At 40.3% G+C, this 18908-nt stretch overlaps 1 protein-coding gene across 3 annotated transcripts in view; it reads left to right on the top strand.

The window, feature by feature from the left end:
* Window positions 1-17149, top strand: part of ahcyl2b (adenosylhomocysteinase like 2b) — a 48159-nt gene extending 31010 nt beyond the window's left edge. For all 3 annotated transcript variants that reach the window (XM_044185635.1, XM_044185637.1, XM_044185636.1), the window contains exons 3-17: window positions 5256-5399; window positions 5732-5832; window positions 5945-6047; window positions 6206-6300; window positions 6716-6822; window positions 7251-7367; window positions 7534-7597; window positions 8682-8770; window positions 8864-8934; window positions 9967-10061; window positions 10763-10861; window positions 12205-12273; window positions 12501-12579; window positions 13291-13411; window positions 13971-17149. In XM_044185635.1, coding sequence (XP_044041570.1) covers window positions 5256-5399; window positions 5732-5832; window positions 5945-6047; window positions 6206-6300; window positions 6716-6822; window positions 7251-7367; window positions 7534-7597; window positions 8682-8770; window positions 8864-8934; window positions 9967-10061; window positions 10763-10861; window positions 12205-12273; window positions 12501-12579; window positions 13291-13411; window positions 13971-13977 — 1361 coding nt within the window. In that variant the 3' untranslated portion in view covers window positions 13978-17149. The remainder of the gene's footprint in view (window positions 1-5255; window positions 5400-5731; window positions 5833-5944; window positions 6048-6205; window positions 6301-6715; window positions 6823-7250; window positions 7368-7533; window positions 7598-8681; window positions 8771-8863; window positions 8935-9966; window positions 10062-10762; window positions 10862-12204; window positions 12274-12500; window positions 12580-13290; window positions 13412-13970) is intronic.
* The last annotated feature ends 1759 nt before the right edge of the window (window positions 17150-18908 follow it).

Here is an 18908-nt window from a genome sequence, read left to right as displayed (position 1 = left end):
AAATAAAACTCTAAAGCTCTAAACAACTGTTGTCCCCCTTTGGATTTGATGGACAGAGCAGGTAGTCCACAAATGGCTATTTCTTAACCACAAGGCAACAGTCTTACCTGCTTGAATCGTGTATATTTAATATTTTGATTCTTAAATTCAGCTCTGTATTCGGTTTTCAGCTCTAAGATCAAAATTGGCACACTCGATGTGGAGTCCCTTTCTAAGGTGAGAGTTGGATTTGTTCCAGTTCCCCTATAACACACATCTTGTGTTCTCTTTTCTTCCTTCCTTCACTTCACTTTTCTTTGCTTCTCTCCTCTCACATCAGCTCTTATTCACCTCCCTCCTGCAATCAGATCAGGGCTCATTAAATCGCACTACCTCCCGAGAACCTTCCCCTCCACCCTGAGGCTGTCAGATCATGACTAAAATAATTATCTAGATTTTTTTCCTAGAAATTGAGATGGATGAGATTGATGAGAGCACTTAGTCTGCATTTATTTCACTTAAGACGTTAACAGGCCAGACAAAAATTAGCTTGTCAAATCATTAACTATTACCAGCAGCAATTGTAAATTGAGTGAAATGTGCCAGTGCTTCCAATAATAAGGTTATTTTCAGAAACCTGTGCAGCCCTATTATCTGCAACCCTTTTGCACCCTCTGTTTTACGCTCTCTTTTTTCCCCCTCCCCCCTGCTTGGTTGATTCCCTGTCTTCTCCCATAACTCTGTCACCAGAGTGCTTCTTATTTCTCTGATGGTTCTCACAGTGCAGAGGACACACTGAACACACCAGTAGTACTTTTCCCAAGACCACTTTGGTATAGATTTTGTTTAATAAGGGTTCCTCTTAAAGGTGGTGGTCCAAGTCTATAAAAGCATAGCATATAGCTTCATGAATCACCTTGTAATAAGTTAAACAACATCTCAGTATTTTGGGAGGAAATATGAGTGTAAAATAAGGAATACGTGTTGACGATGATTTTGGTTTTTTCAAGTCATCACATCACACTTAAAGGGGATTTTCCACGTCAAAGTCTGTTTGCAGGTGTTGGGGAGTACTACTGTAAATGTGAAGAAGGTTTTATAACTGTGTTAAATCTGCTAAATGTCCTCAAGTGATGTCACTTGAGTCAGGGTCTGTTGGGTCTGAAGACTAGTGGAAGTGGAAATAATCTGGGGGTGTGCAGACAGAAAGAAGTGAGCTTTCCAGTCCTCTGTAGTCCGCTCCTCATCTCTGCTTGAGGCTAGCAGCTCGAGGCTACATTAGCTGCTACTAGCATAACACACCTGAATCTCTGACTGAACTGTCACTGGTCCAATTGCATTGTGGGTAATGTAGGCTTGAGTTTTAACAAGGAAGAAGAATGACTGAAATAAAAAAGACGATATCTCTGGTTCTGCTGCGTCAATTTTGATCCTTTTTTTTTTTTTTTACTTTACTATTGTGAGTCAGACAGCTAAATCGGTGGAGTACTCTTTTTAATGCACAATACATTTTAGCCTTAAATTAAAAATACTGAATCTGTAATAACATTTTAAAATTATCAGCCAGTATTAAGACTGAGACCAAGTTTGAGTTGTGTGAGTTTATTCTCCTTTTTAGCTATTAAAGGTATCTAAAATCCTTCAGTGTTTGGAAAAGACAGATACTGAAACCTCCTTGTCACACTGTCTTTAGCTTTGTCCCAGTATCCTTTGCAAGTATCAGTCCATCCACCCTCGTGACCCCTAAGATCTCCTCAGCTCACACTCTCCCCCACCCTTTCTTCCTGTCAGTACGGATGGGAGATTTCAAAAGAAAATGGTACACTCATGGATTATTACCTTTTCTTTTTTTAAGCCTTTCCCCTCCTTGCACAGTATCACATGTTCTTTAACTTCCGTATTGTTACAGTGCTGGCAAGGTACCCAGTCTTATCTGGTACTGGTACTGGTCCATGGTCATTTTGAAAGTGATATTGGCATTGTGTACCTGCTCTACACAAGAAGGACCGCACCTATGTAGTGAGTCAGCCTTAAGCAACCACACAGTGCTGGTGCCAGACATGGAGGCATCTCCTTACTGAGTATGCTGCTGTGTGCTGTGAGTACTACTGTTTATATCTCAGAGGTGCTCTGATACCTCTCTGACACGTTTTCTTTTTTCTGTACAAGTGTTAAAACACATTTGTACTGTGTTTACTTTCTACTGCAGTCTTATATTGGAGAGAGGCTGGAGTTGCTCTGTTGGTGGAAAGGATTTTGCAGACAGCTTTATAATCAATTAAACTTGGTACTGTGCAGAATCCGTGGCCTACCAAAGTCAAATTGCAGGGTTGGGAAAAGTACAGGCTTTATTCACAGTGAAGAAACCAAAGGCACATTGTGTTTGTTCTGCACTTTGAAACCTTAAAGCTCTGGCTAAGGCAAGGCAAAGCAAATGTATTTGTATAGTACCTTTCAACAACAAGGCAGTTCAAAGTGCTTTACATAATACATGAAAGGCATTGAGACAAGATATAAAAGAAACGCAAGGCAATCAAAATACACAAACAGTATTTAAAATGATTAAAACAATAGAATAAGACAGATTAAACAGCAGAATCAGTGCAGCTACAGTTAAGTGCAAGATATGAATAAATAGTCCCAAATGTAATTTGCCATGGCACACAGAAAATTCTTAAGCCCTGATTTTTAAAAGAACCGAGTTGGAGCAGATCTCAAGTTCTCTGGGAGTTTGTTCCAGATAAAATAAAAACTGAATGCTGCTTCTCAATGTTTCACTTTGACTCTGGGGACAGTAAGCAGACCTGTCCCAGACGATCTGAGAGGTCTGGACAGTTCATAACGGAGCAGCAGATCAGATATATCTATTTTGGCCCTAAACCATTCAGTGCTTTGTAAAACAACAGTCAAATTTCAAGTCAGTTCTTTGACACACAGGAAGCCCAGTGTATTTTGTTAGTCTTAATGAGGATGTTAAAATTTAGGTCTGAGTTCATGACTACACCAAGATTTCTGGCCTGGTCTGTGGTCTTTAACGTTAGCGACTGAAGCTGAGCACTGACTTTTAATTGTTCTTCTTTGGGTCCAAAGATAATTAATTCTGTTTTATTTTTGTTTAAGTGCCAGAGAGACCGACCCAGTTTTCCAGTCTGTCTAGTCATATGTTTTGGTCGATGGTGTCAAATGCAGCACTGAGATCTAATAATATCAAGACTGAAACTTTTTCCACTGTCTGTGTTTAAGTGGATGTCATTCAAGACCTTAACAAGAGCAGTCTCAGTGCTGTGGTGAGGTCGAAATCCTGACTGGAAAAAATAACAACAATTGTTTAGGGCCGACAGGGTGTTAAGTTGTTTAAGAACAGTCTTTTCAATGATTTTACTTAAAAATGGGAGGTTTGATGTGGGCCTGTAATTCTTCATTAGCGAGTTGTCTGGATTATTCTTTTTTAAGAGTGGCTCAATAACTGCAGTTGTCAGTGCCTGTGGGAAATAGCCTGAGAGTAGAGAAGTGTCGACTATTTGCAGAAGATCTGATGCCATGCAGTTAAAAAAAGCCTGTAGGGAGAATATCAAGGCGGCAGGAGGAGGATTTTAGATGTTGCACAATTTCTTCCAAGGTTTTATAGCTGATAGGATCAAATTGTGTCATACTAATTGAATTGGTTTTAAGTGGATGTAAAGGCAATACAGACCCTATACCTGATAATGGAGGAACTGACAGCTTGTCTAATTTTCAGAATTTTTGGCAGCAAAGGAGGAGGTAAATTCGTCACATGACTTAGTGGATAAAAGTTCATGTGCTACTGACACAGGAGGGTTTGTCAGCCTGTCAACAGCAGCAAATAAGTCGCATGCATTATTATTGTTTTTATTAAAAAAATTTACTAGCGTGGCATTTCTCCATGGTACTTAGAACTGAGATTATCCACAAGATCATCGACTGAGACCCAAGCAAGGACGGAAGAGAAGGCCTGAATGAATCATTCACTGGTGTTTTCTGATTTAAAATTTGTGGTCACAGAGAGAGTCATCGTAAAGAAAACACAGGATTGATCAGAAAGAGCAGTCAGTCACCAAAACCTTAGAAATGTTAAGACACTTGGAGATGATTAGACAGTGTGTGCCCCTTTTTGTGTGTTGGCTCTGTCACATGCTGTTCAGAATACAACACAGTTCTTCCTGGAGGTTTTCAACGTGAATGTTAAAATCACCAACACTAACTACAGTCAAAGTCATCAAAAAACATTTGCACCGTATCTAGGTGGCCTGTAGATGTTTAAGGATACAGCTCGACATGAGGATTTCACCTGAAGAGCAACATATTCGAAAGAAGCACATTTTGCATAAGACATCAGCTTGCACTGGAAAGAATTATTATTAAGCAAAACAGCAACTCCACCTTCTTTCTTATGTACTCTAGCTTCGCTCATAAAGCTGATTTTGGGAGGAGTTGACTCAATAAGAACTGCTGCACTGTTATCTTGGTCTAACTGAGTCTCAGTTAAAGACATAAATCTGGGGGCAGATGAAATTTACCCCCGCAGTGACCGGGGGGTAAATTTAATGTCAACATTTCCATTTTTATCAGTAAATCCCAAAAGGGCTGAGGCAGGGTAGAGTGAAGGGAGGAGGAATTAGGAGACTGATCCATGAGCTGGTTGTCAACACGCTGACATTGAGGCTGTGGTGTTTTGTCTTTGTGGCGCCGAGGCTGCTCTGTGTCAGGGTGCATCATCTGAGGCCTGGCTGATGGGTGTCGCAGGCTGAACCAAAAATGGTTCATCAGAACAGTAACTCTCAGCAGATCTGTTTGGGTGGAGGCCATCTGCCCTGAAAAGATGCCGGCATCCCCAGAACAGATTAAAGTCATCAGTGTGGCTGTTACAGTTACAGGTTGAATCGTCTCTTTAGATGAGTTTTTGCCCTTTTGCTCCACATGACACGTTTTTTCTGTCAGCTGGCACTTTTGTCCAAACAGCCATCTCCACTTCTGTCTAATGTGGATTTATTAATGGTTCAAACCTGTATTCCAGTTGTAATGTCGGGATTGACTGTGGTCAGTTTATGCCCACCTTTGGCTGTCTGCCATTTTGCTCTCTGTGGGAGTGCAGTCCTGCATTTATCTTTAGCACCCAGATTGTCGCAGCAGGTAGAATTCCCATATTAGATAAGACTTATAAGGCAATATTGTACCTTTTTGTGTGTGTGTGTGTGTGTGTGTGTGTTTGAGCGACATACTGACAGTACCGATGTCTGTGTGTGTTTCTTTTTTAGCGGCGTCATACACGGACAGCTCTGACGATGAGACATCTCCTCGGGACAAACAGCAGAAGAACTCCAAAGGCAACGGAGACTTCTGCATCAAAAATATCAAACAGGCCGACTTTGGACGCAGAGAGATCGAGATTGCCGAGCAAGGTAAACCAAAGAAGAGTCACTGCTCACTTTAAAACAGGGGAACTTAAGGGTAGTGATTTAGGGGGTGGATGCAAGTCAGTAGGCAAGTTTCCATCCAAATGTAGTGCAAATTTTAACTGAATTTCCAGAAAATCTGCAGAGAGAGCCTCAGCTGAACCCTGCAGGCGACACACACAGAAACACACCACTTAGCATCAGTACCTCCTTCAGCTGGATGAGTCGATGGATTAGTGATGAAGTATTAGAAAGATTAAATTATGGGAATTCCTTAATCATCCAGCTGATTCCTCTATCCACTGATGTGTTTGTTGGTGTGTTTGCTCCTCTTTCAGAGATGCCAGCCCTGATGGCTCTGAGGAAGCGAGCCCAGGGGGAGAAACCCCTCGCCGGTGCCAAGGTGGTGGGCTGCACCCACATCACCGCCCAGACTGCTGTGAGTAGGAATGCAAAACGCACACACACACTCACAGCCCAAACATAATACAGTTTGACTCCAGCAGCTACAACAAAAAGTCAAACGCGACCCTCTCTTCTCTTCTCCTCAGGTGCTGATGGAGACTCTGTCAGCTTTGGGGGCTCAGTGCAGATGGGCAGCCTGCAACATCTACTCCACCCAGAATGAAGTGGCAGCTGCCCTGGCAGAGGGAGGTGAGACTCTGCGTGTCCTGGGTTTCCCGTGTGTGCCCTTCTCTCCCGTCTTAAATGTTCAGATGCTCTCTCTTTCACATCATGCCCTCCTCCTGCGGATTCATTATTTTTCTGTTTCCGTCTGTTATACATAAACCACTTCCTGTCTCTTTCTCTAGGTTTCAGTGTATTTGCATGGAAGGGTGAGTCAGAGGACGACTTCTGGTGGTGCATCGATCGCTGTGTCAACGTGGAAGGCTGGCAACCCAACATGGTAGCACACCTACATTCTAAATAAAGCTTATTAAAGCATGGGAAAAATATATTTTCTTTCTTTTTCCATCCTACAGCCCCTGTTGGTGGTACATACGGTACATCTGCTATTTTCACCAGCCTACTAGATCTTTTTTAAATACAAAGAATCTATTTTTACACTGCACTGTAGGTGAAAGTACAGGGAGGATAATAAAGTAGGATGCATTTATAGAAATGGTGCAAAAAATAACCTGCATTTATTTTTTTCAATCATCCAGGACTGAACTACAGGAATAAGTTATTAAAATACTTTCTCTGTCTGTCTTTCGCTGTCTTTTTCACCCTTACTTTTTTATTTTTCTTTCCCCAATATCCTCACTCAATCTTCCTCCCTCTCTCTCTTCCACTCTGCTTTGTCTCTGATTGTTCGCCAGATCTTGGATGATGGTGGAGACCTGACTCACTGGATCTATAAAAAATACCCCAACATGTTCAAGAAGATCAAGGGCATTGTAGAGGAGAGTGTCACCGGTGTGCACAGGTGGGATTTGCAACATGCGCATGCACATGTCTTTGTTGTTGTCTTAAGCAATTTTTTTTGGTAAAGGTTGAAAATATTACATTGTACTGTATTATTACATATTACATACAATATTACATTGTTTCAGATAAAACTAGTTCTCTGTATGTACAGGTTGTACAGGTTCTATAGTTTCTGGTGTAATATCGCCATCTAGTGGTGAAAAATGTTACCACCATTAACATTGTACTGTGATCGCAGGATTGCAGCAACGCTGTGTATATAAGAGTAGACTGTTGAGTAGAACAGTATTAATTAATACATGATAAAACCAAGTCTGTCTTAAGCATGAAAAATTATTTATTTTGTTGTATTTTATTCGGTCGCTGAGCATAGCTTGCATTTTTACATCTGTTTTAATATGTGTGTGTGTGTGTGTGTGTGTGTAGGTTGTACCAGCTGTCCAAGGCAGGAAAGCTGTGTGTTCCAGCCATGAACGTCAACGACTCTGTGACGAAGCAGAAGTTTGACAACCTCTACTGCTGCAGGGAGTCCATCTTAGACGGGTATGAAACAGTCTCCTGTTTAACCTCATTAGGGATTATTATAAAACAGAACGTTTGTTGTTTGAGCATTCATTGTTGCAGGGCAATTACACCCACCTCCTCTCCGCTCCAAACAGTCTGAATAAATATTAGGCTGCCGGTGAAATAATTGTGTTTCTGTCCTTAGCCTGAAGAGGACCACTGATGTGATGTTTGGAGGCAAACAGGTGGTGGTGTGTGGATACGGAGAGGTAGGCGGACATTTTTCTCATTTTCATACAGGCTCATACACAGTAAATGTTAGGTCTCCTTAGAGCTCCTCTCTCCTGAAATACAAGTAAGGTGAAATTACATTATACTATAATATAATAAAATAAAAAAGATTTAGATGTAGGTTACAAGACAGGTAAGTAAGGTAATCCCCCCCCCCCCCTTTAAGGCATCAAAGCAAGTAGGGGCGAGGATTTTGCAAATGTCGTCACACGATTTAGTATTCAAAAGGTTGTTTTAAACGTCTGTACACTCACAACTTTATTAATATAGAACAGGTCTCCCCATTCACAGACATTCATACGCTGATGGCAGGTGCCAACTGCTCATCAGAACAAAGAAACCAATCATTCACACACTGAAGGCGGCAATTTGGGGTTCAGTATCTTGCCCAAGGACACTTTGACATGCGGGCTGGGGGGAAACCGGGATCGGACAAGGGATCTTCCGATTAGAGGACGAACCACTCTACCTCTAAACCACAGCCACCCCTAAAATAAACAAATAAAACGAGTAAGATACCAGCTACAATAAGCCAGGACAGGACACACTTCCCACCAACCCGAGTCAGCTATAATACCTGCTGCTGTGATTGAGTGCGTTAAAGCTAGTTAGCAAGCGAGCAGGGAAGTCACACTAGCTACAAAAGACAGTTGAAACCTCCAGCTTCTGCCATTCTAACAGGTTGTAGTACGAATGCAAACTTGACCGAAACTTTAAACGTCATTAAAATAAAATCAAAACATCCACTTTTTTTATATAATTAATAGTTTGAAATAGCATCCGGTTTAAAATCAAGTCACACTTGGAACATGATGGGCGGTGTCGATGAAGGGGTACTTGAGGTCATCTGACAATAGATACTGTTGTGAAGCAGATCACAGTACAATAAATACACTGTAAATATATTGTACTTTATTAGGTTGGGCTGCTCTAGTTTAAATTAAACCCCCAAACAGTGGCAGCGTCTCTACCCACTGACCTACACAACACTTAGTTTGTTGTCTCTTTTGATGACATGTTTTGTCTGTTGTACTGATAATGTCCCGTGTCTGTCATCCTCAGGTGGGAAAAGGCTGCTGTGCTGCCCTCAAAGCAATGGGCTCCATCGTCTACGTCACAGAGATCGACCCCATCTGTGCCTTGCAGGCGTGGTAAGACTCTGCTCGTTGAGGTTCTCACGGCTCGCTGCTGCGGTTGACATCGCTTTAGTCTCACGCTCTTTATTGTCTTTCTCCCAATCACAGCATGGATGGCTTTAGGCTGGTGAAACTGAACGAAGTCATCAGACAAGTGGACATCGTCATCACCTGCACAGGTTGGTTCAGCCTCTGTCTCTGTATTTTTCTCTGTCTCCATTAAGACAAAAAGTTGATTATAATCCTAATCATTGGATTGCTGGGACATAATCCACAACTAAGGTGCAAGACATAAAACAGACTATTCTGTCACTGTTCGTTCAGGATTACTGGACGGTTATTCAGTCGTCGTCGTCAGTGTGTGACAGTTACTAATAAAGTTCTCAGCTCAGCAGCCAGGGAGTTGTCCTGAGGATTTAATTGGAGCAGAGAATTACTTGTCTCTCTGCTTCATTACCTGATGTTGCTGGCAGGCCGAAAGCAGAGGGCTCTCTTAATGGTGACTGCAATTGAACAGAAAAGATAATAAGAGGATAATAAGGTAGAAGAAGACACGTGAAGCTTTTCCTAAAGAAGTTACAAAGTGCAGTAAAATAAATAAAACAGGACAAGTATTAGCGCTGATAAGGTCATGCGCTGGTAGCTCCATTAAGGTCGATTCATTAGAGGCCTCGCAGCAAAATTCAGAAAGCTTGTTGGATTCCTAGTGAATTAATAATGCTGCTGCAGTGAAATAAGGGCGAAATAAGTTATCAATTAAAAGAACAAAAATTTCTCTGCCGAGAAATTGTGCATGAAATGAAATTCAATTTATATATACTTCGTGTGTGTGTATATATATATATATATATATATATATATAAAAAACATAAACAGAGCTTACTAAAAGGTTACTCAAACTTACTAAGTCCTATTACAGATCGTTAAAGATGCACTACGCAGACAGGTAAGACACTCAGACTAAATCATATTTTCAGACTTAATTAACTACGCTAAATGGCGCGATAAGAAGCAATTAAATGGAGTACAGTCAAAACCTAGTTTCACAGAAATGGATACATACTCAGTCCCCAGATTTATTATATTGGGTCCCTTTTCAACATGTCATTTGATAAAACTTCAAGTACACTCTAGTCTCTTTCTTTGTGATTGTCATTTTCTTTCTTAATTTGTCCTTATCTTTCTCTCTCTTTCCTCTCTCTCTCCGTCAGGCAATAAGAACGTGGTGGTGAGAGAGTACCTCGACCGCATGAAGAATGGATGCATTGTCTGCAACATGGGACACTCCAATACTGAGATCGATGTGGTCAGTTACCAACTTGCACAAACTTGTGAAGTAACAGAAATAATGTTAAAACAACACAGGCCAAGAGACAAGAGACATGATGGAAGATTAAAGCATAATCAAGAATCGGCAATACAGAAACAATAGCATGGCAATTCTCGATAACGTGTGACAGCATGTTGAATGTCCTCCTGCCTGAAAAGCCTGACACTGGGCAGCGATTATTCAATGTTGTCATGGTAACTAACTTATCTAGAGATTGTGGGTTCGTAGTACAAGGCCCAATCCATAAAATGCTGGTCAGAGTTAGGCTAGTCGACTTTAACAAGCCATCAAACCATAAAAATGAGTCTAAAACCAAGTAACGCTTTTTTTTTTATCCTGATAAATCACTTTTAACTGTTTACATATTTTACTTATTCTCCTGACCATAAAACAGTGAGACGGAAGTGCTACGAATAGAAAAAATCTGAGAGGAATGGAGCGATTGAGTGGTAGAGGAAGGAAGTAGTTCAGACACTGAGAAGTCAGTCACAACTTCCTCTAAAGTACTTCAGTCCTGGAAAAGACCAAGCGTACTGAGTCAGCCTTTGGCCCATGATGATAGATGTGTGACAGCTCAGCCACAGAAATAAGAGGAATAATAATGGAAGTGGAAGAAGACAAGAAAAAAATACCACCAACAACAAATGATTGCTGATGATGTTATGCTCATCCTGTAGGCAAGCCTGCGGACTCCTGAACTGACCTGGGAGAGAGTGCGCTCTCAGGTGGACCACGTCATCTGGCCTGATGGCAAGAGGATAGTGCTGCTGGCTGAGGTACACACACATACACACACTGGCACACACTCTTACCCAGAGGACTCTGAAAAAACATATCTTTAAATTCCCAGTTGGATATGGAGATTATTTAGTTACAAAGATATGATGAGACACTATTTGTTGTAGATTCACAGTCACTATAGTAATGTTTTGTGAAGCATATTGTTCGGCCATTACTTGTAGTGATATAGCTGAGTCACGTCCAGTCATCGTTAATAAATACAAAGGAACACCGTTAATTTGTTGACGAAATTTGAGTCTTTTTTAAGTTGTAGAAAATGTATGAGGGATCATGCAGATACAAGCCGTGACAGAATGAGAGCAGTCTAACAGGGCCAGACAGACAACCTGCCAGCCCATCAATGCCTGTGTCTCTGCTGCTGTTTGATCTTCAGCAGGTTTCAGCCAACACCCTCACCTCTCCCGCCTCCTCTATCGGTCTCTGTTCCAACAGTTTTGATCCAAAATAGAGTTGTGTTCCAAAAATTGTATTTATTTAAAGAATGAATACATCATTCAGTATCTCTGAAATGAAGAGAATTTAGATAGCTGGTTTTCTTTTTAAAGTGTAAAAAAAGAGGAGCTATTTTTTTCCCGTGTTTCGTAACTTTGTTTTATAATGTAATACTATACACTCGTGCATTTATTTATACAAACTCATGATCTGTACTTGGCTCCATTGCTAAAGCAGAGAGAGATGGCCACAAAGACAAGTTGGCAGACAGGACAATCTGAGCTGTGAAGGTTCTTTGTGTATGGTACTGAGGGGTCTAAACAGCACAATAAGACAAAGAAACTAAAGCTTCTTCCACAATTGAAAACACATATCATCTTAAAAGAGTATGGGAGTGAAAGCACTAATTAAAGGTTTGTTTCGATGAGTCATGTGATTTTTTTTATTTAATTTTTTTTTGGTGCGCTGGACATTAAAACCTTAACAGTTTTAATTCCGCTTTTTTTCCCCCCTTGCAACGACAATACAACCTTTCTCGGTTCCCCCTCCTCCTAGCCGCAGAGTGTTTCAGTTTTACATGCTAACTACCTACTACTAATTTTCTACAACACTTGGGATCTCACAATTGCACTCTCTCCATTGCAGCATTTCTGACGGCAGCAACAGTTTACTGTCAGAATGAAGATGAGAGAAAACAGACAGTTGCAGATCAGATTTCAGAAGCGAGGTTTAAATATTTGAATTTCATTGTATAGGACCTGAGATTTCTCTTTTCTAACACATACATCATCACACGCATACTGCACATCCTGACACTTTGTCTTACAAAGGTAAGACCCTTTTACCTGTGTACTCTAACCTTGTATTGCTTTTTCTTCCTCTACAGGGTCGCCTGCTGAATCTCAGCTGTTCCACTGTGCCCACTTTTGTGCTCTCCATCACCGCCACCACCCAGGTAAAACGGTGGATCAATTTCTGTCTCATTTACACTGTTATACATGATTAGTTTTGTTTTGTATTTTAAATTTTGTGCTCTCACTTTGTTTCGGTTTATCACAAATAAAGATGTCGAAACATGAAGTTGCATTTGTGTGTATGTGAGTAACGTGTGTGTGTGTGTGTGTGTGTGTGTGTGTGTGTGTGTGTGTGTGTGTGTGTGTGTGTGTGTGTGTCTCTGCCCAGGCTCTGGCTCTGATAGAGCTGTACAATGCCCCAGAGGGCCGCTACAAACAGGATGTTTACCTGCTGCCCAAGAAGATGGGTAAGATTTTTGTCAGTTCAGAATTTGTTAATGGAATAAAACTTGAAAAAAATGCAGGAATAAAAAGTTACACAAAATAGAAGTAAAAATGACTATTGGACAACGCAAACACAGTAAGACATCAAGCCAGGAAGGGGAAAAATAACTGCCTGGTACTTAAGTAGCCACCAAGCAAAGAGATGGACAGGAAGTGATTACAGAGAGTTTTTTTTGCACCAGCAGAGAGCCTGCAGGTGTATTGCATTTATCTCCATAGACAACACAGTCTGTCTCATCTGTTCAGTCTAGAGTCGTCTCCCTATAGACTCATATCATTCACACTAGAATGAGTCCTGTGTCTGTGTACGTCGCTGCCCGTCACATTCCCTCCATGCGTGAGAGCAGAGCACGTACGTAGTAAAGAAAAACAGGAAGCCAAATGTAGGTCACCCTGTCAGTGACGGCTGCTGCCGCCACAGCACGGAAAGATGATGAAGAGGAATGAAAGGAAGGGCTGCGATGAAGAAAGAAGGATTTAGAGACACAAAGAAGGATGAGGAGAGGATAGCAGATAGGGAGAAAGAGGAAGACAGTGCAGTGGAAAAAAGAGATGGAGAGACGGTAATTCCTAGAGCCTCCCTGCTACATCTCTTCCTTCTCTCATTTGAATGATTAATCAGCCACAGACGCCTGGTGAATGTTAACATGTTCTTCCTCTCTCTTGCCCTCCAGATGAGTATGTGGCCAGCCTACATCTCCCTACGTTTGACGCACATCTTACAGAGCTGACTGATGAGCAGGCCAAGTATCTGGGCTTGAACAAGAACGGGCCCTTTAAACCAAACTACTATAGGTATGAAAACACTTGATCTTATTGAACTGCAAAAACACCCAGTCTAATCGAGACTGTAGAGTGGTGTTACAGAGAGGTGTTTCTTTCTGTAACAGTCATGATCCCCAGTCTCCACAACTATTGGATGGACTGCCATGAAATCTGGCACACATAATGTCCCCCTCAGGATGAATAGTAATCACTTTGAAGTTTCTATCTAGCGCCATCATCAGGTCAAAATTTCAATTTGTCCACTACTTTTAGGACTAAATACCTGCAAAACTGATTACATTCCCCTCAGCCTCAGCTGTACTTTGTGTTCGGTGCTAATTAGCAAATGTTAGTATGCTAACACGCTAAACTAAGATGGTGAACAAGGAGAACATTATCTGCTAAACATCAGCATGTTAGCATTGTCTTTGTGATTATGATAGCAATCTGATGTTAGCATTTAGCTTAAAGGGACAATTCACCCCCAAATCAAAAAAACATAATTTTCCTCTTACCTGTAGTGCTATTTAGCCATCTCCTTTATGTTTACAGCAACTATCATCCTAACTTTCTCTTTTTGTCTTTTAAGGTATTAAACCAGTGTTGGGGTTGGATGAAGAAATACAAATACAATACATGAATCGCACAGATTCATAGAGGGAGAGGAGGAGGACAGAGGAAAGGATGGACAGAATAGTCAACACGCCTGCTTTATATTCGGAGGGGGGCTCTGACCAAGCCTGGGGGGTGGGGGTGGGGGCTTACCCTGCGCTTATGGCAGTCGTTTTATTTATTCATGCTCGACAATAATAATGATAACATTAACTCTAACTCTGCCATTCGCCACTAGCTAGCTCCCCGGCATCTTTTTCTGGAAGATGTTTTACTTCCCTTCTACTTGTCATTTCACCATCATAATCTCTTTCTCTTTAGGCGCTTATTTGTGTGTCAAGTTGTATGTACATTCTCCATCCTCCCTTCACTTTGCCAGATCTTTTATTGTTTAACTATTAAAGATGAAATTATTGATGCTAAAAAGATATATACTATATAAAACAAAAAACTTGATTTAAAAAAAAAAAATCTGTGTGAATGGAGATGACCTTTTGAAGATTTAGTGACAGACATTTTGTTCCTGTCCTTTTTTTTGTTGTCTTTTCTTTTCTACTTGTGATCATGTTTTTTGTTTTTCTCTTGTGTAATATTGCGAGGGTGGGGTTAGACCTAGTGGGATGGGGTTAGGCGGGATCTCAGGGTCCAATCATCATGTCTTTTATTTGATTGTGTCATTGCGATTCACCGTTGTCTGTTTTTAAACATTTTTTTATGCATTCTGTCCCTTCGGATCAGCCTGTAGTTTGTAATTTTTTTAAGTATGACTGGATGGTGACCGGTTCTTCCCACCTGTCACTCAAAGCCACAGTGAAACCATCTCATTGGCTGCTTTTTTCTCGGCTTCCAGCTGCTCACAAGACGCCAGTGTTGAAATAATGAAAAGTATTTCAAGCTAGTGAGAGCTAACCTTTTCATTTGGTCTTTTCCTTTACCAAGAATGACTATACAAGCATGGCAGGTTGTCGAATCATTACAAGGGGTATACTGTATATTTAGATATTTATATTGAAATTAAGATTTTTCTATCTTTTCCTCTCCTGCGCCCTCTGATATCATTACTTTTGGAAAAAAAATCAACATATGTCATAAAGATAAGCAATTAAATGTTCTAATGATAAGTGTAATAAATGTACTAAACCCTCATTTTGAATACTGTGACAGAAAATATCTACAGAGATACCAAATGTGCAGCAATTTGATGCCAGGTACTTAAGCAGATGTGTTCAATCAGGTCCTCATTGAAAAGTATGGTGCTGTTAAGATTTACTGTACTTACCATACACACCACAACTCTTTGGTACTCACAGATATAGTCAAGGGGTTCAGCTTAAAAAATACAGTCTGGGATCTGAATTCCACCATGATTTATTTTCTTTCCATCCAAGAAACACATTTACCTTTCATGGGGTTTTTCACCTTTTTTAAAGATTTCCAAACATGGCGTGCTATCGATATTTTTTAGTTTCTTCTTCCCCACCTGAAAGGCTTAGATTCTACCGGGATAATGAGCTGCACAGTCGTCAACCTCGGCAGCTCGTCCCCAGCTGACCCGACGGTGAAAATTAGAAAGTCCTGACAGTCATTTCACCTGACAGCCAAGTGCAGTCCCGCCGCTATGCCGGCTCTGCACCTGATCCAATCAGATTCTCTGTTAACCTGCTGATAGATGCTGCCAGCTCTACTCTCACAGAGAGGGATCAAAGGCTTAAACACACACATACAGTAGCTCATTATCCAGGTCTGAAAATTTACTGTACTTTATATGGAAAATAAATGTGATCATTTTATAGCTTTTGAACAGGAGGAGCACAAAAAGCTTTGTTTACCAGTTGAATAAATACAAATATGCCTACGTATTTCATGCAATTTTGTTTTTGTGTGACATTTTGAGTAATCTCATCACTGTACATAATATTTAATGCCAGCCAAAGTCTTTAAAGGAATAGTTCGACATTTTGGGATATGCCCTTATTTGCTTTCTTGCAGAGATTTGAGAAAACCACTCATGCTGATACGATAAATATGTTGCTGAAGCCAGCTACCAGTTAGCTTAGTTAGCGTAAAGGTAAAAAGGTAACAAAATCCAAGTACCAGCACCTCTAAAGCAAATGAAACAAAACAGACGTAACATGTCAATTAGTGAGCTTTAAAGGTGCTTGTAGGTGGATTTTGTTACCTTTGGAGAGAGCCAGGCTAGCTATTTTCCTCTGCTTCCAGTCTTTATGCTAAGCGAAGCTAACCAGTGGTTGGCCCCATCTACATATTTACTGCATAGACATGAGTGGTATTGATCTTCTCATCTAACTCTCGACAAGAAAGCGAATATAAGGATATTTCCCAAAATGTCCTTCCTGATAAATTTGGTAAAAACACATTAGTCTAAAGAAATTGACATTTTAAAGCTGTGTAGGAACCTCTCCGATAAACCTATAGTGTACGCCTATATGCCGCCATGTAATGACAAGATCCTACACTGTGTCATAGCCCATGCAACCTCAATGTTGCATATTTCCCTGCCAATGTGTGTGCATTTCTGTCTCCTTGTGCTGTTGAGAATCCCCTCTTATAGAAGTGTGACCTGTTGTCAGTGTAGTTATTTTCCCCCTTTTGTAAGTGTGAATGTGTGTTTAAAGAATATATGACCTCTTGAGAGAAAGCTGACGTGATTATAGATGATGACGACGTGTGTGTGTGTGTGTGTGTGTGTGTGTGCCTACATGTCTTTCTGTGTTTGTACACATCCTTTTTTTGTAGGCAATGGTTGCTTCGTTAACAGCTGCCTCAGGATCCTAGCCTGTGCGTTAGGGGGAGAAACCTTTTATTTTTTATTTTATTTTTTTTTTTGTCAGCTGTAAGTTGACCAACACATGGGTGGGCGGGGGATGACACCAGCATCGTATATGTATATACATACTATATACAGATATGACAACCTTTAAAAGTATAGGAAGGTAAAAGAAGAATCCACTCCTGTATTTATTGTTGTAAATCCTCATGCAGTGCAAACTGGCAAAATTCTCAAACATGTTTTAAGTTGTCTAATAAAGAAAAAAAACCCTATGTTTAAATATTGCAAGTGATAATGGTAGATGATGAGCAATAATAAAAAAAAAAATCTGTAATCTTAATGAATAAAGATGTAAAAAATTGTAACCATTTTGTGAGTTCTCCTTGATTTCTACAAACACATTTGACTCAAAAAAAATGCTGCTTTTCAACACATAATCACCCACTTTGTCCTTATGTAGCGGTTTGTTGTGTGTTATGATAGTGGATTGATTTCTGAGTAGCTGTGTTTATGTGTGTTGGGGGAAGGGGAGCCCATGTATGCAGCTGCCAAAGTCTGTCAGAGCCGCAGTGATCAGACGGGGACATCTCTGACCGAGTCCAGCTGGCTGTGAGCCCTTACTTATTCTTGACACACAAATCAGCACCACAGGATTAAATGGGTAGTTTGACGCATATAGAATAAGATGTTGTTATGTCATTTATACAATCCAAACAAGGATTGAAAGATTTACAAATGTCTGCACTTTTTCTCTCATGACATGTTTGTTTCTTCCCCTTTAAAAATTCAAAATTTAAAACCGTTTGACAGAAACATATTTTGAAGTATAGATAAAAGTATTTTCAGTTTGCGAAAAGATAATTTCCTCCATTTAAATACTCTTATCTGTAGATTTTTAAATGCTGGATTTTAAGGAAATATTTTGTTTTTTACAAAGAATTCCTGCAAAAGCTTCAGAGGCTTCATTACAGCATAGTTTTAAAAGGGCACTCCACCAATAATAAACAAGGTCTAATTCCTCATGTCAAGTACTAATGAGTGTATGAAAATAATTGTATAATTTCTTCTGTAGATCCGGAGGAGCTATCTTAAGTCTGAGAAAATAACCCCGATGGTGTCACCAGGGTTCAGCTTGGGCTTGGAGACTACACATTTATAACAGAAAGCTATCAAGTAGCATCATGGGAATTGTTGGATCCAGCATTTTTTTTATGCTTGACCCATACTGGGACTGAACGTCAGGATATCTTGGCTCCTGCTGCTTTGATTTTGACCACCCCCAACTTCTTGGAAGTGCGCTACTAAATTGTACTCCTTCGGTTGTACATTTCAAGTAAAATGCATTTTCTAATTTATTTGCCACCTTTTTCATGTAGTAGTTAGAAAATGGTATTCTTCCAAACTTCATTTATCTTCTTTTAAAACTGTATTGTTAATGGTTACCGTATGGTGCACCTCAAAATAAACGGCATAACCAAACAAACCGCAGAAATAACATTTTTAACAATCTGACTTCTATCAAATACAACGTTTGTCCCTTATTGATGTCCTATTGGTTTACACTTTTGAATTATTACATTTTCATTGTATCCTGGCCAAACATCCTACTGTATGTCAACAGGAATTACATCACAATGAAGAGGCAAGATACTCTCAAAATGCTGTTTTTTAGTCCTGTTTTGTGCCTAAACTGTTTCCAGAATTTGAATCTGCTGCACAAGAATGTTTTTAACACTTAATTTACCTTCATATTTTGAAAGCTTTGCTGAAGAGTTCCACAGTCATAGATGCCAGTGTCCAATTTTAAACCTCTTCACTGCTACAACTCATCTACAGCATATCAATGATGTCTTTGTAAATTATCTGTTTTATTGGATGTATAGCTTTGTCAGACTTGAGTCTAAATTGATTCAACCACCAGTGAATAATTATTTAATCGTGAACTTGCCCCCTCACACCCCCTGCTACCCTGCCATGTGGTCACGTTCCACCAGAAGCTCATGCCTACATTCAACTGTACGATCCAATCATGTCATCTTAAGTGGTTTTCACAGTCACAGGGGTTTGTGTGTGTGTTGGTAGGTAGGAGTGTGTGTGGCAACCTACACACCAACCCCCACCTCC

This window comes from Siniperca chuatsi, linkage group LG23 (genome assembly GCF_020085105.1).
Source record: "Siniperca chuatsi isolate FFG_IHB_CAS linkage group LG23, ASM2008510v1, whole genome shotgun sequence".
NCBI lineage: Eukaryota > Metazoa > Chordata > Actinopteri > Centrarchiformes > Sinipercidae > Siniperca > Siniperca chuatsi.
The sequence above is the reverse complement of the archived record's forward strand: the minus strand, read 5'-3'. Positions and strand labels throughout refer to the sequence as shown.